The sequence below is a fragment of the Pristis pectinata genome, chromosome 1 (genome assembly GCF_009764475.1).
Source record: "Pristis pectinata isolate sPriPec2 chromosome 1, sPriPec2.1.pri, whole genome shotgun sequence".
NCBI classification, from domain to species: domain Eukaryota; kingdom Metazoa; phylum Chordata; class Chondrichthyes; order Rhinopristiformes; family Pristidae; genus Pristis; species Pristis pectinata.
In genome coordinates this window covers 3250781-3268280 of record NC_067405.1, presented here as the reverse complement: position 1 = coordinate 3268280, position 17500 = coordinate 3250781, and the positions used below count along the sequence as shown (strand labels likewise).

Genomic DNA, 17500 nt, shown 5'->3' with positions numbered 1-17500 from the left:
CAGCTATTGTTCTTCATCCATAGATACAGAGACCAGCAGTCAGTGTTTTACACTCTCTCTCTCTCTCCGCCTCCCTGTCTCTCTATGAAACAGCCAGTACACTCCAGTTTCACTTGCCGAAGTCAGATAACGCCACACACACACACACTACTACACTACTGTCCAGGTGCCTTAAAGGGACATTCACCAAGTAATGACCTGGCTAGTAACACAAGATACAGTGAAAAGCTTTTATTTCTGTGCCATCCAGACAGATCCATCGAGGCAGTAAAAAGGAAAACAGAATGTAGAATATTGTGTTACAGCTAGAGAAAAAGTGTAGTACAGGTTGACAATAAGGTGCAAGGGCCCCAACGAGGTAGATTGGGAGATCAAGAGTTCATCTTTTATCATATGAGAGGTCCGTTCAAGAATCTGATAACAGTGGGATAGAAGCTGTCCTTGAGCCTGGTGGTACGTGCTTTCAGGCTTTTGTATCTTCTGCCCGATGGGAGGGGGGAGAAGAGAGAATGTCCGGGGTGGGAAGGGTCCTTGATGATGTTGGCTGCTCTTCCGAGGCAGCGGGATGTGTAGACTGAGTCAGTGGAGGGGAGGCTGGTTTGTGTGATGAACTGGGCTGCGTCCACAACACTCTGCAATTTCTTGTGGTTGGGCAGAAGTTAGCCTGACAGAGCAAGCTCGAAGGGAAAAACAGCTCGTGGCTGATATTTATGTTCTTATTACTTTGTCTATCCCAGAGCTTCTGGTATTCCAGAGACACCAACAGGTGACCACCATTCTCACTGGGCCTGGGATCTGGAAATACCCCCCCAACCACACCACCCCCCGGCCCTGGAATCTTTCCACTTCCCTCTCTTTAAAGCTTCATCTTATAAAGTCTCTTCTTTGACTTGACATCCAGTTTGCCCTTGGATCCTGTTGGGTCCACTTCACTACATTATATGCTACTAAAGCAGGCACGGTAGTGTAGCGGTTAGCGTAACGCCAGCGACCCGGGTTCAATTCCCGCCACTGCCTGTAAGGAGTTTGTACGTTCTCCCCGTGTCTGCGTGGGTTTCCTCCGGGTGCTCCGGTTTCCTCCAACATTCCAAAGACACACGGGTTAGGAAGTTGTGGGCATGCTATGCGGGCTGCCCCCAGAACACTCTACGCAAAAGATGCATTTCACTGTGTGTTTTGATGTACATGTGACTAATAAAGTCTCTATATCTATCAATCTTCAGATCAAGGTCCAAACCAGCATGATAAAAGAACAACATAGAACATCGAACACTACATCACAGTACAGGCCCTCCGGCCCACAATGTTGTGCCGACATTTTATCCTGCTCTAAGATCTATCTAACCCTTCCCTCCCACATAGCCCTCCATTTCTCTATCATTCATGTGTCTATCTAAGAGTCTCTTAAATGTCCCTAATGTAGCTGCCCCCACAACCTCTGCCGGCAGTGCGTTCCACACACCCACCACTCTCTGTGTAAAAAACTTATCCCTGACACCCTTCTTATAACTTCCTCCAATCACCTTAAAATTATGTCCCCTCGTGTTAGCCATTGCCGCCCTGGGGAAAGGTCTCTGATATGATAAGATGAATAACAAGAGAACCTTTCGCCCCTCTGAAGCTTTACAGCTTCCTAATAATCACTACGGTGATGTGGGTCATAGTCATAGAATCACACGGCACAGAAACAGGTCCTTCGGCCCAACTGGTCCATGCCGACCAAGATGCCCATCTCAGCTGGATCCATTTAGCCCATACCTCTCTAAACATTTCCTACCCATGTACCTGTCTAAGTACCTTTTAGATGTTGTTAATGTACCTGCCTCAACCACTTCCTCTGGCAGCTCGTTCCATATACCCACCACCCTCTGGGTTAAAATGTTGCCCCTCAAGTTCTTATTAAATCTTCCCCCTTCTCACCTTAAACTTATGCCCTCTAGTTCTTGGTTCCCCAACTCTGGGAAAAAGGCAGTGTGCATTCACCCTATCTATGCCCCTCATGATTTTATACACCTCTATAAGATCACCACTCAGTCTCCTATGCTTCAATGTAAAAAGTCCCAACCTGCTCAACCTCTCTCCATAACTCAGTCCCTCGAGTCCTGGCAACATCCTCGTAAATCTCCTCTGCACTTTTTCCAGCTTAATGGCATTTTTCCTACAGCAGGGTGACCAAAACTGAATGCAATACTCCAAATGTGGCCTCAAGTGGGTCACTAATTTTGGAACACCTAAACCCCCATCACAGGCCTTGAATTGGAATTGGTTTATTATTGTCACATGTACCGAGGTACAGTGAAAAACTTGTCTTGCACACCGATCGTACAGATCTACTCATTACACAGTGCATTGAGGTAGTACAGGGTAAAACAATAACAGAATGCAGAATAAAGTGTCACAATTACAGAGAAAGTGCAGTGCAGGCAGACAATAAGGTGCAAGGTCACAAGGAGGTAGATTGTGAGGTCAAGAGTCCATCTTATCGTACTAGGGAACCGTTCAATAGTCTTATAACAGCGGGGTAGAAGCTGTCCTTGAGTCTGGTGGTACGTGCTTTCAGGCTTTTGTATCTTCTGCTCAATGGGAGAGGGAAAAGCTTTTCATACAAACCGATCATACAGGTCAATTCATTACACAGTGCAGTTACATTGAGTCAGTACAGAGTGCATTGATGTAGTACAGGTAAAAAACAATAACAGTACAGAGTAAAGTGTCACAGCTACAGAGAAAGTGCAGTGCAATAAGGTGCAAGGTCACAACAAGGTAGATCATGAGGTCATAGGTCATAGTCCATCTCATTGTATAAGGGAACCATTCAATAGTCTTATCACAGTGGGGTAGAAGCTGTCCTTAAGCCTGGTGGTACGTGCCCTCAGGCTCCTGTATCTTCTACCCGATGGAAGAGGAGAGAAGAGAGAATGTCCCGGGTGGGTGGGGTCTTTGATTATGCTGGCTGCTTCACCAAGGCAGTGAGAGGTAAAGACAAGAGTCCAAGGAGGGGAGGCTGGTGTCCGTGATGTACTGGGCTGTGTCCACAACTCTCTGCAGCTCTCTTGCGGTCCTGGGCAGAGCAGTTGCCGTACCAAGCCGTGATACATCCAGATAGGATGCTCTCTGTGGTGCATCAGTAAAGTTGGTGAGAGTCAAAGGGGACCAAACCAAATTTCTTTAGCCTCCTGAGGAAGTAGAGGCGCTGCTCTTCTGGCCGTGGCATCTACTTGATTTGACCAGGACAGGCTGTTGGTGATGTTCACTCCCAGGAACTCCAAGCTCTCAACCCTCTCGACCTCAGCACCATTGATGTAGACAGGTGCATGTACACTGCCCCCTTTCCTGAAGTCAATGACCAGCTCTTTTGTTGACATTGAGGGCAAGGTTGTTGTCATGACACCATTCCACAAAGCTCTCTATCTCCTTCCTGTACTCCGGCTCATCGCTGTTTGAGATACGGCCTACAATGGTGGCATCATCTACAAACTTGTAGATGGAGTTAGAGCAGAATCTGTTTCCGTGATGCACTGGGCTGTGTCCACAACTCTCTGCAGTTTCTTGCGGTCCCGGGCAGAGCAGTTGCCGTCCCAAGCCGTGATGCATCCAGGAGGTGTAAGATTTCTTTAAGGAACCCTAACAACATAATCCATTCAAAGATTTTGAGATGCCCTGTTTAAAACTAAACTATAATATAATTGAGACATCATAAACATTCTGAAAACATCAACTTTTTGGGTAGGTTTTAATCTGACCTTCCCTAAACTAGACGACTGATTGGTTAGTTTAAGGGTCAATCCTAGCCCCCAAATATTTCTCAAAGGACCCAGGATCGATAAATCTGATTCAGCCTCATTTAGCGACAAGCAATCTGCTGGAGCAACTCAGCGGGTCGAGCAGCATCTGTGGGAGGGAAGGAACTGTCAACGTTTCGGGTCGAAACCCTGCACCAGGTGTGTGTTGCTCCAGATTCCAGCATCTGCAGTCTCTTGTGTCTCCTCAGCCTCATTGATCTTCTATCTCCCTACATTACTGTACATAAAATTCTTGTACTTGTAGGTAATGTCTAACCCAGCCGACTTTATATGCTATTATACACTTGTATATTTTATACTTGTCATAGAACATAGAACATAGAAAACCTACAGCACAATTCAGGCCCTTTGGCCCACAAAGCTGTGCCGAACATGTCCCTACCCTAGAAATTACTAGGCTTACCCATAGCCCTCTATCTTTCTCAGCTCCATGTACCTATCCAACAGTCTCTTGAAAGACCCTATCGTATCCGCCTCCACCACCGTTGCCGGCAGCCCATTCCACACACTCACCACTCTCTGAGTAAAAAATTACCCTGACATCTCCTCTGTACTACTCCCCGGCACCTTAAACTGGTGTCCTCTTGTGGCCAGCAATTCAGCCCTGGGGAAAAGAGCAATACAGCACCGATACAGGCCCTTCAGCCCAACCAGTCCATGCCAACCATGGTGCCCACCCAGCTAGTCCCAATTTCCTGCATTTGGCCCATGTTCCCTCCAAGCCCCACCCCTCCATGTACCTATCCAAGTGCTTCTTAAATGATACATCTTCTAAGAGACTTTTAAGGGTCTTTTAAGAAACTGTTGGATAGGTACATGGAGCTGAGAAAAATAGAGGGCTATGAGTAAGCCTAGTAATTTCTAGGGTAGGGACATGTTCGGCACAGCTTTGTGGGCAAAAGGGCCTGAATTGTGCTGTAGGTTTTCTATGTTTCTAGGTCTATGTTTCTATACTGTTGTACCTGCCTCACCCACTTCCTCTGGCAGCTCGTTCCATATACCCACCACCCTCTGGGTTAAAATGTTGCCCCTCAGGTCCCCTTTAAATCTTTCCTCTCTCACCCTAAACCTATGCCCCCTAGTTTTGGACTCCCCCACCCTGGGGAAAAGACTGTTACCATCCACCTTATCTCTGCCTCTCATAATTTTAAACACTTCTATAAGGTCGCCCCTCATTCGCCTACATTCCAAGGAATAAAGACCCAGCCTGTCCAACCTCTCCCTATAACTCAGGACCTCGAGTCCTGGCAACATCCTCGTAAATCTTCTCTGCACTCTTTCCAGTTTAACTGCGTTTTTCCTATATCAGGGTGACCCAAACTGTCCACAGTGCTCCAAGTATGGCCTCAGCAACGACTTATACAACTGCAACATAATGTCCCAACTCCTGTACTCAGTGCCCTGACTGATGAAGGCCAGCATGCTAAAAGCCTTTATCACCACCCATCCACCTGTGACACCACTTTCAACAAACTATGCACTTGTACTCCTAGGTTCCTCTGTTCCATTACACGCCCTACGCTGTGTAAGTCCTACGCTGGTTTGACTTTCCAAAGTTCATCACTTCACACTTATCTGTATTGAAATCCATTTGCCACTCCTCAGCCCACTTCCCAAACTGATCAAGATTCCCCTTTAATCTATGATAACCTTCTTCACTATCGACAACCCCTCCCAATTTCGTGTCATCCAAACACACGAAGTATACAACTGTATGTACCACTATATGCTTGTAAGTCATTATATAACCAAGCCATCTTTTAAATATTAATCTGTAAAGCTGAGCTGAAACAATAATAAATGCAGGTTATTGTTGCTCAGTGTTACGACGGACGTGTGCCTGACCTTCCCCTCCTCTGGAGCTGCCCACTGAGGTTCTGACTGGTCACTCTAAAATCTCCACTCCAACAACACCTGACAGCTGTCAAAGCTGTAAATGATCTTAGAACTTTTTAAGATATTAGGGAGGCATTTAAAAATAGTGAACATTGACGTCAATTAAACCAATTATTTAAAATGTACTTAATTAAAGTAGGGAGCCTCTGACCTGACTTATGGAAATTCAACTTTACACAAATTCTGCCAGATATTTTAAAGCATTTTTAAAGCTAGTAATAAGTTTCATGGTGCTCACTAATGACTGGATATATTCCATTAGTTTAATGATGGTGTTAGGGTAATTATTCAATGAAATGAAAGAATTATAACAAGTGCATAAGAAAAGCAAGGGAACATGCCTCAATGACTACCGACCAGTGGCTCTGACATCCACCATCATGAAGTGCTTTGAGAGGTTGGTCATGGCACACATCAACTCCAGCCTACCAGACAACCTGGACCCATTGCAATTCACCTATCGCCGAAACAGGTCTACAGTGGATGCCATCTCCCCGGCCCTTCACTCAGCTCTGGAGCATCTGGACAGTAAGGACACTTACGTTAAGACTATTGTTTATTGACTACAGCTCTGCCTTCGATACAATAATCCAAGCAAGCTTGTCACCGAACTCCGAGACCTAGGACTCGACACCTCCCTCTGTAACTGGATCCTTGACTTTCTAACAAACAGACCACAATCAGTGAGGATAGGCAGCAATACTTCCAGCACGGTAGAAGAAGGGGACCTGGGAATACAGATCCATAGTTTCCTGAAAGTGGCATCACAGGTAGATAGGGTCGTAAAGAGAGCTTTTGGCACTATGGCCTTCATAAATTAGGGAACTGAGTACAGCAGTTGGGATGTTATGTTGAAATTGTACAAGATGCTGGTGAGGCTGAATTTGGAGTATTGTGTGCAGTTGTGGTCACCTACCTACAGGAAAGATATCAATGAGCTTGAAAGAGTGCAGAGAAAATTTACGGGAATGTTGTCTGGACTTGAGGACCTGAGTTACAGGGATAGGTTGAATAGGTTAGGATCTTATTCCCTGGAGTGCAGGAGAATGAGGGGAGATCTTATAGAGGTATACAAAATTATGAGGGGTATAGATAGGGGGAATGCATGCAGGCTTTTCCCCCCAGGTTGGGTGAGACTAGAACAAGAGGTCATGGGTTTAGTGAAAGGAGAAATCTGAGGGGAAACTTCTTCACTCAGAGGGTGGTGCGAGTGTGGAACGAGCTGCCAGTGGAAGTTGTGGATGCGGGTTCAATTGTAACACTTAAGAGAAGTTTGGATAGATACATGGATGGGAGGGGTTTGGAGGGAGATGGTCTGGGTGCAGGTAGATGGGACGAGGCAGAAGTTGAGGTCGGCATGGACTAGATGGGCCAAAGGGCCTGTTTCTGTGCTGTAGTACTCTGACTCTATCAGGTTCTTGACCAACCTGCACAATCCTAACCCTACCTCAGCAACGGAACACTACAGACCACCTCTTGCATTGCCGTGGACTTGTCTCTGATTGTGTCAATCCAGAGCCAAGTCTTTCCTGACGGGAGGGGGAGAAGAGGGAATGTTCAGGGTGGGGGTGTGGGTCCATGATTATCTTGGCTGCTTTCCTGAGGCAGTGGGAAGTGTAGACGGAGTCAATGGAGGGGAGGCTGGTTTGTATGAGGGACTGGGCTGTGTCCACAATGCTCTGCAGTGTTGGGTCATACATCTCTGCACCAGAGGCCATTGCACCCATCATGTCTGCTCTGTGAGTGAGCTCTCAGTCTGCTGCCCTGCTCTCTCTCCACCCGTTCCCTCCTCCCACTTACCGTTGAGTCTGCTGCCACTGGCCATTCAGGCAGTGCATCCTATCTCACAACGTGAGGGCACGCATGGCCACAGGAGGTGAGTGACAGGTCAGGAGCCCCGTGACCCTAGTTCAAACCCCACCACAGAGGAAGTCCACCATCCTGACCCAGTCTGGCCTGAGAGAGACTCCAGACACCAGCAGTTGATCCTTGAATGCCCTTGAAGTGACCCAACGAGCCACAATTCAGGGGCAATTGGGGAGTAGGGAATAAATGCCAGCAGCACCCAGATGCTCAACGCCTTGAACATTTGAGCTTTGGTTTATAACTTGCCTTTTCCAGAAAAGGTTCTTTTTCAGAGGTTAGATGAATTAGTTGCCAACCTCGACCCCTCGTTTCAAGTGGAGACTATTTGGATTCCATTTCTGTAATCTCTGTTCCTTGAAGAAAAGGAAATTGGAAAGCTTGTGGCCAAATTATCTGTTATAGTAACTAGTGATAGGTGTGGTCTACTAAAAATTCTTGTCTTCCTGTCAGAATCAGGTTTATTATCACTGACGTATGATATGAAACTTGTTGTGTTGCAGCAGTGCAGTGAAAGACGCAACCTATAAATTAAAAAACTAAATAGTGCAATAAGAAGAAATAACGAGGTAGTGTTCGTGGACCGTTCAAAAATCTGATGGCGGAGGGGGAGAAGCTGTTTCTGAATCGTTGAGTGTGGGTCTTCAGGTTCCTGTACTTCCTCCCCAATGGTAGTGACGAGAAGAGGGCATGTCCTGGTCCTTAGTGAAGAATACCACCTCTTGAAGATGTCCTCGATGGCAGGGAGGGTTGTGCCTGTGATGGAGCTGGCTGTAGTCTTTTGCAATCCTGTGAATTGGAGCCTCCACACCAGGCTGTGATGCAACCAGTCAGAATGCTCTCCACTGTACATCTTTAGTACACCCATATTTGCAAGATTCTTTGGTGACATACCGAATCTCCTCAAACTCCTAATGAAGTAGAGCCACTGGCTGCCACCTTCATGATTGCATCAATGTGTTGGACCCAGGATAGATACACCCAGGAACTTGAATCTACTCACCCTTTCCACCGCTGACCCCTCAATGAGGACTGGTGTGTGTTCTCCTGACTTCCCCTTCCTGAAGTCTACAGTCAGTTCCTTGGTCTTGCTGACGTTGAGTGCGAGGTTGTTGTTGCGACACCACTCAACCAGCCGATCTATCTCACTCCTGTACACCTCCTCATCGCCATCTGAGATTCTGCCAACAACAGTGGTGTCATCAGCAAATTTATCAATGACATTTGAGCTGTGCTTAGCCACACAGTCATGAGTGTAGAGAGAGTAGAGCATTGGGCTAAGCACGCATCTTGAGGTGTGCCTGTGATTGTCAGCGGGAGGAGATGTTATTACTGGTCCGCACTGACTAGTCTCCCTATAAGGAAGTCAAGGATCTAGTTGCAGAGGGAGGTACAGAGGCCCAGGGGATGATGGTGTTGAACACTGAGCTGTAATCAATAAACAGCAGCCTGACATGCGCCTTGTGGTTCAATTCATGTCTCTGCTGTCCAACCTCCCGTCTCCTCAATCCAACCCCTTCCGGATTTTGAATGCCCCCACTAAACCTCCCCATAACCTTCCCTGTTCTGGGGGAACAGCCCCATCTTCTGTCTCTCCACAGAAGTGAAGCCTCTCATCCCTAAGATTGTGGCAGTAAATCCCCTCCAAGGATGCCCTTCCCAAGATCCAGGGCCCAGATAGTGGAACGAGGATCCAGGTGAAGACCTTTATGCCTTACGAACATATGGCAGGAACGCTGGCCTTCATCAGTCAGGGCATTGAGTTTAGGAGCTGGTAAGTTATGTTGCAGTTGTATAAGATGGTGGTGAGGCCGCACTAGGAGCACTGTGCACAGTTTTGGTCACCCTGTTATAGGAAAGACGTTATTAAACTAGAAAGAGCGCAGAAAAGATTTACCAGGATGTTGCCCGGACTTGGGGGCCTGAGTTACAAGAAGAGATTGTGTAGACTAGAACTTTATTCCCTGGAACGTAGGAGATTGAGGGGTGATCTGATAGAGGTGTATAAGATCATGAGGGGCATAGACAGGGTGAAAGCACACAGTCTTTTTCCCAGGGAGGGGGAGCTATAAACAAGAGGGCAGAGGTTTAAGATCAGAGGTGAGAGATTTAAAAGGGGACATCAGGGGCAGCTTCTTCACACAACGTGTGGTGCGTATTTGGAACGAGCTGCCAGAAATAGTGGTTGAGGCGGGCACATTAGCAATGTTTGAAAGACATCTAGGTAAGTCCATGGATAGGAGAGGTTTAGAGGGCTATGGGCCAAACGTGGGCAGATGGGACCAGCTCGCTGGGCAACACAGGGACGAGTTGGGCCAAAGGGCCTGTTTCCATGCTGTATGGCTCTATGAAAAGTCTGTAGATTCAGAGACTAACCAATGATTTGTACAACTGTAACATGACTTCCCAACTCCCATACTCAATGCCATGGCTGATGAAGGCAAGCATAACATATGCCTTCTCCACCACTGTCTACCTGTGTCGCCACCTTCAGGGACCTATGTACCTGTAGTTCAGGGTCTCCCTGTTCTACAATACTCCCCAGGACCCTGTCATTTACTGTGCAAGTTCTGGCCTGGTTCAACGTCCCAAAATCCATCGCTTTGCACTTGTCTGAGTTAAACTCCATCTGCCGTTCCTTGGCCCACTTTCCCAGTTAACCTTGGACAACCTTCTTCACTGTCCACCACACCACCAATTTCGGTGACATCAGCAAACTTGTAAATCACAACCTCTTATGTTCTTGTCCAAATCTTTGATCTGTATGAGAAACAATAAAGATCAACCCACTGAGTTCCCCAGCAGATTGTTTGTTGCTCCAGATTCTGGCATCTGCAGTCTCTTGTGGCTCCAAAGTACTTTCTTGCTTTGTTCTGTAGGCCCTGTTAATGGAGCCAATGACCAACCAGCCTTTCCAAATCCTCCACCTTCAATCCTGAAGAAGGGTCTCGACAACAACCTCTCTCTCAACGTCGGCAAGACCAAGGAACTGATTGTGAACTTCAGGAAGGGGAAGTCGGGAGAACACACACCAGTCCTCATTGAGGGGTCAGTAGTGGAAAGGGTGAGCAGCTTCAAGTTCCTGGGCGTCAACATCTCAGAGGATCCATCCTGGGCCCAACACATTGATACAATCACAATGAAGGCACGTTAGTGGAGTTTGAGGAGATTCGGGATGTCACCAAAGATTCTTGCAAATTTCTACAGATGTACAGTGGAGAGCATTCTGACTGGTTGCATCACCGCTGGTATAGAGGCTCCAATGAACAGGATTGTAGGAGGCTGCAGAGGGTTGTAGAGTCAGCCAGCTCCATCACGGGCACAACCCTCCCCGCCATCGAGGACATCTTCAAGAGGCGGTGCCTCAAGAAGGCGGCATCCATCACTAAGGACCCTCACCATCCGGGACATGCCCTCTTCTCATTACTACCATCGGGGAGGAGGTACAGGAGCCTGAAAACCCACACTCAACGATTCAGGAACAGCTTCTTCCTCTCCACCATCAGATTTCTGAACGGTCCATGAACCCATGAACACTACCTCGTTATTCCTCTTTTGCACTATTTATTTAGTTTTGTAACTTGTAGTAATTTTTGTCTGGGTCTTGCACTGTACTGCTGCCGCAAAACAACACATTTCAAGATGTTTGTCAGTGATAATAAACCTGATTCTGAATCTGACCTGAAACATCGACTGTCCATCTCCCTCCACAGATGCCGCCTGACCCGCTGAGTTCCTCCAGCAGATTGAGTTGCTCCACCTTCAGCCGGGGTCCACACAACCCCAGGTCTCTCTGTTCCTGTACCCTCTGCTGTTGGGATTTTTCTGAGAGAGGGGGATACCGTCCAAGAGAGATGTGATTTAAGGTATGAAGAAATAACCAGAAGCTGGCAGAGTTTGGATTGTAACATTTTAATGTTTCATTGGATGGGAGTAGGTTGACAAGGATGCACAAGCTGTGTGACACATCCAGGCGCAGGGAATACTGAGGTTCAACCTCGGACACCCAGGAGGCAGAGAGCTTTGTGGTCATTGACTGCAGGGAGCAGGGTCTGACCAGCCGGTCGAAACCTCATGTCCTGCAAGGGTGCCAAACCCAGGGGTGGAAATCACACCCTCGCCCGTGCAACCAGGGACCAACGAGGTCACAGAAGCTGTTATCCCACAGATCACGGGCAGAAATGTCACCCGATCCAAGGGCACCTGAGACAGCAGGAGGGCGTTTAACCCCATGATCAAATCTGGAGCCCTGTCTACCTGGCCCTGTTTAAGTTGTCTGGCTGGAGAGTTCCAGGTGTCACTAATTGCTCACACAGAACTCTCACTCGGAGATCCTGTGCCCCCCGCCCCACCAGAAGGAGGGCGGTTTGCTCGTCCACACTCGGGTCCAGGAGCACCCCAATCTCCCAGACCGTCCCCTGCCTCACCAGGAGGTCCCCACAGCTGCCCACCAACACTACCCGTCACTCCCTCCCTCTGTCCAGTGCCAAGGGTCACATCGAGGTCCTTCAGAACTTCAGGCCCTGACCATCCTAGTCATCTGTGCCTGGACTCGCCCTCAAAGTACAGCCACTGCGCTCCTCGCCACTGGGCAAGTTGGCCACAGGAGGCATCACTACTGAATGCTGTACTGTTATAAGCAAACTCTGTGCCCACCCATCTTCTCCTCTCCTTCGCACATTCACCTCATTCCAGCCTCTTCCTCCTCTATCTCTGTCTCTCCCCCTCCCCTCCTCACCTCAATCTCTCCCCCTTTAACTGTAGCCCTCCACTACCTCCTTCCCTCTCCTCCCTCCCCCCTCCTACCTCCCATTCTACCTCCTTTCCTTCTCCCCTTCTCCCTCCATTTCCATCCCCCGCTCCCCCTCTCTCCCTCCCTCCGCCCCAACTCGATGAGCCTCTGACCCTTCAGTGTGACGCAGCCGATCTCTGACCCACGTTAACGTACCACAGCGAAGCTATAAATTACAGTAAAATATATAAAAATAATGTACACATGGCGGTGGCCTCACTGGGGGGGGGTCAGTGTAGCCCCCCCACTATCTCCCAGCGGCCTCAGTGATGCTGACATGAACGAAGAGCGAGGCAGGTGTGATCCCAGTGCCGTCCTTGGAGAGCAGGTGGATGTGTCGGTATCCTGTGGGGAACCAGGCTGTGAGTGATGGGCCGACTCCCACCCTCCGTCCCTCCCAACTCCCTCTCTCTCCCTCCCACTCCCCTCCCCCCTTCCAACCTTCCTTCTCCCTCCCACTCCCCTCCACCTTCCCACTCCCTCCCTCCCCTCCCCCTTCCAACCTTCCCGCTCCCTCCCTCCCCCTTCCCTCCCAGTGGGGCAGTACTGAGGGAGTGCTGCCCTGCCAGAGGTACCCTCTCTCGGACAGATCATTAAAATGAGACACTGCTTCTCCCGTCAGTGCACAGAAAACTATCCAGAGCCCAAAAACAAGCTGCTGGAGGAAGCCAGCGGGTCGTGAGCTGAAACATGGCCCATCCCTCCCCACCCCACAGACGCTGCCCGACCCACTGACTTCCTCCAGCAGACTGGTGTTGCTCCGGGCTCCAGCACCCGCAGCCTCCTGTGTCTCAGTAAAATATCCAAGGACTGAAGAATGGTGCGGCGGGTAGTGCCACTGCCTCACAGCTCCAGAGACCCGGGTTCGATCCCGACCTCGGGCGCTGTCTGTGTGGAGTTTTGCACACTCTCCCTGCGACCGCGCGGGTTTCTCATGCCCCGGGTGCTCCCAACGACGTGCGGGGCCTGTGGGTTAATTGGCCGCCTGTAAATTGTTTCATGTTGTGTGGGTGAGGTGGAATCTGGGGAAGCTGATGGGAATGGGAGAGAGTAAGATGGGTTAAACAGGATGAGTGTAAATGGGTGGAGGATGGTCAGGCACGGATGCAATGGGCCGAAGGGCCTGCTTCCATGTTGCATTTCTCTATGACTGAAAGGCTGCCTTTTTGTTTACAAAGAACACCACCACCCCCCCTCCCACTTCCCCTCCACCACCACTACCCAGGACGAAACATTCCTCTCCATCAGCACTCCCTCCACCAACCTAAACACTCTTTTCTCTTTGGAGAGGAGGAGGATGAGAGGTGACGTGATAGAGGTGTACAAGATGATAAGAGGCGTAGATCGAGTGGACAGTCAGAGACTTTTTCCCAGGGTGGAAATGGCTAACATGAGGGGACATAATTTAAGGTGATTGGAGGAAGGTATAAGGGGGATGTCAGGGGTAAGTTTTTTACACAGAGAGTGGGGGTGTGTGAACGCACTGCGGCAGAGGTTGTGGGGGCAGATACATTAGGGACATTAAGAGACTCTTAGACACATGAATGATAGAGAAATGGGGGGATATGTGGGAGGGAAGGATTAGATAGACCTTAGAGCAGGATAAAATGTCGGCACAACATTGTGGGCTGAAGGGCCTGTACTGTTCTATGTCCTCACTCCCCCCCCTCCATACACAGTGGCCTGCAGTGTGCACCGTCCACACAACGCACCGCAGTTCCTCACCCAGGCTCCTCTGCCAGCACCTCCCACACCCACCACCCTCCCGCTACTGGGTCTAATTCCTGGAACTCTCACCTCGTACGGTGCGCTTGCCTTCTTCAGTCGGGCATTGAGTATAAGAGCCAGGAAGTCATGATGCAGGTCTATAAAATGTGGGATAGGCCACACAGAGTGTTGTGTGCAGTTCTGGTCGCCCCATTACAGGAAGGATGTGGAGGCTTTGGAGAGGGTGCAGAGGGGTTCACCAGGATGCTGCCTGGATTAGAGGGTGTGTGCTATGAGGAGAGGTTGGACAAACTTGGGTTGTTTTCTCTGGAGTGCTGGAGGCTGAGGGGAGACCTGATAGAGGTTTATAAAATTATGAGAGGCACAGATAGAGTGAACAGTCTTTCTCCCAGGGTGGAAATGTCAGATACTAGAGGACATGCATTTAAAGTGAGAGGGGAAAGTTCAAAGGAGATGTGCGGGGCAAGTGCTTTACACAGAGAGCGGTGGGTGCCTGGAACAGGCTGCCGGGGAGGTGGTGGAGGCAGATACGATAGAGACGTTGAAGAGGCTGTTAGACAGACACATGAACGTGCAGATAACGGAGGGATAGGGATCACGTGCAGCCAGAAGGGATTAGTTCAGTTGTCATCATGTTCAGCACAGACTCAATGGGCCGAAGGGCCTGTTTCCCTGCTGTGTAACTCTCTGATATCTCCACGACTCTGTCCTCAACAGCACTGTGGGAGCACCTTCACCAGAAGGACTGTGGTGGCTCCGGAAGGTGGCTCACACCCCCTTCCCCAGGGCCAGAGGGATGGGCAGCAAGTTCTGGACCTGCCAGTGACACAGAGGTCCCAACCAATGAAAAGATTTTAAAAATTACATTGTGGAGACAACCATCAGGTGGCTGCTGGTGTTTAGTCTGCACAGACCCCCCCTTCCTCATCATCCCATGACCTCCCATTAACTTCTTCACGTACAGGGGAGTGCCCTCAGGTCCAGACCAACACTCGTCTGGCAGCAAAGGACACCACCAGTTATTTCCCACAGAGACGACAGTTGCTGGAATCCGGAGCAACACACAATCCGCTGGAGGAAGTCAGCAGGTCGAGCAGCGTCTGTGGGAGGGAAATGGACAGATGACATTTGGGTTGAGACCCTTCATCGGGACTTGGAAGATGGTGGGGAGGTGGCCGGTGCAGAGGTGAGAGGAAGTGGTGGAGCAAGAGGTGGCAAGCAGCTCTGAACAACTTTTATCAATTCACCACAGAAAGCGTCCCATCCGGATGCACCGCTGCTTGGGATGGCAACTGCCCTGCCCGGGACCGCAAGAAACTGCAGAGACTTGTGGACACAGCCCAGTACATGACGGACACCAGCCTCCCCTCCATGGACTCTGTCTACACTTCTCACTGCTCGGTGAAGCAGCCGACATAATCAAAGACCCTCCACCCCAGGCATTCTCTCTCCTCCCCCCTCCCATCAGGCAGAAGATACAAAAGCTTGAGAACATGTACCACCAGGCCCTAGGACAGCTTCTAACCCTGCTGTTATAAGACTCTTGAATGGACTTCTTGTACAAAAAAGATGAAGTCCTGATCTCTCAATCCACCTTGTCATGGACCTTGCACCTTACTGTCTACCTGTATTGCACTTTCTCCATAGCTGCAACACTATAATCTGCATGTAAGAAGCTGCAGAGAGTAGTGGGACTCTGCCCAATAGACCCCCACCATCCGGGCCGTGCCTCTTCTCACAGCTACCATCGGGCAGGAGGTACAGAAGCCTGAAGTCCTCACACCACCAGGTTCAGGAAACAGCTACTTCGCTTCAACCATTTGGTTCTTGAACCGACCAGCACAACCCTAATCACTGCAGTTTTAGCAACCACCATGAACACTTTCATCACTTTGCACTAAATGGACTTGTTCTAATTGTGTTCTTTCTTGTAAAAATTGTGTACAATTTATGTTTAATTTATGATTTTCTTGTGAATGCTGCTTATCTGATGCTCTGTGCCAGTGATGCTGCTGCAGGTAAGTTTTTCACTGCACCTGTGCACACATGGACTTGTGCATCTGACAGTAAACTCCACTTTGACTCTGTTATTGTTTTCCCTTTGTCCCACCATTTATGCACGGAATGATCTCCCTGGACGGCAGGCAAACACAGGCTTTTCACTGTATCTCGGTACATGTGACAATAATAAACCAATTACAAGGTGAGGAGGGCTGAGGAGGCAGACGGAGGAGGGAAGGGGGGGAGTAGTGACGGAGGTGACAAAGGGCTGCAGCTGACGGAATCTGATGGGAGAGGAAGGTGGAGCTCCATCGATGTTTCAGTCCCGATGAAGGGTCCTCGACCGGAAACGTCGACTGTCCGTTTCCCTCCGCAGACGCTGCCCGACCCGCTGAGTTCCTCCGGCAGTTTGTTTTTTGCTGCGGTTCCTTTCCACGTTGTTCTCCCTGGGATTGCACTATGCACAGACTGGCAGTTGTGTTCCCCACCCTCCCGGCAGTGACCACATGGATTTCGGGAAGTCCCAAGGATCCCAACCATTCCTTCCCCACGACGGTGGTTCTCAGCAGGTCCTCACCTTCCTTCATGGCGGTGAGCGGTAACGTGTACTGCCCCACAAAGTCGTTCTTCGAGGTCAAGTCGTAATCCTCGACCAGAAACCGCACGAGGGCTAGGTCCGGGACGTGAACGATGAAACTGAGCGTCTCGTACCACACGGGGTTAAATCCTGCAAGGGGGAGAGGGAGAGGTGGCACCACGTTGCCTCACTGAGCCCTGGCAACCTCTGTGATGGAGGGTCCCCTGATCCCACTCCCACATCCCAGCGCATTTCCAGACAGACAGCAGCACGGCTCTGGGGTCCGAACCTCGATCTACACCTACTGGACTGCAGTCAGACTGTGTGCACGCACACACACGCAGACTCACACACACACTCTCACACAGATTACATGTACACAAACACACAGATTTACATACACACAAATACAGAGTACATGTATACACATACAAGCACGTAGATTTACAAACACACACAGATACGTACACATAGATTCACACAAAAGTACCTAAATACACAGATACACACACAGATGCATAAACGCAGATATACATACACATATTGATACACAGATAAACATACACAGATGTGCGCACACACACATCTCAGTTTTAAATGACCACCTAATCTTGCTGGTGTGTATATGTGGGTGGGTGGGTGTATGTATGACTGTGTTTGTGTGTCTGTTTGTGTGTATATATGTGTGTGTGTGTGTCTGTCTGTCTGTGTGTATATGTGTGAGGGTGAGTGTATGTGTCAGTGTGTGTGTGTGTGCGCGTGTGTCTGTGTGTGTGTGTGTGTGAGTGCCTGTGTGTGTGCGCGTGTGTGTGTGTGTGTGTGTGTGTGCACGCGCACATG

The 17500-nt window shown here is 49.4% G+C and overlaps 2 protein-coding genes across 2 annotated transcripts in view; both read right to left on the bottom strand.

The window, feature by feature from the left end:
- The window catches only part of LOC127569523 (ATP-binding cassette sub-family B member 6-like), a 549089-nt gene that overhangs the window by 116470 nt on the left and 415119 nt on the right, over positions 1-17500 (bottom strand). The gene's annotated exons all lie outside the window — the stretch shown is intronic.
- The window catches only part of LOC127569905 (1-phosphatidylinositol 4,5-bisphosphate phosphodiesterase delta-4-like), a 36102-nt gene continuing 31107 nt past the window's right edge, over positions 12506-17500 (bottom strand). Inside the window, 2 exon segments of the mRNA XM_052014955.1 lie at positions 12506-12699; positions 16661-16810. Coding sequence (XP_051870915.1) covers positions 12602-12699; positions 16661-16810 — 248 coding nt within the window. The 3' untranslated portion in view covers positions 12506-12601.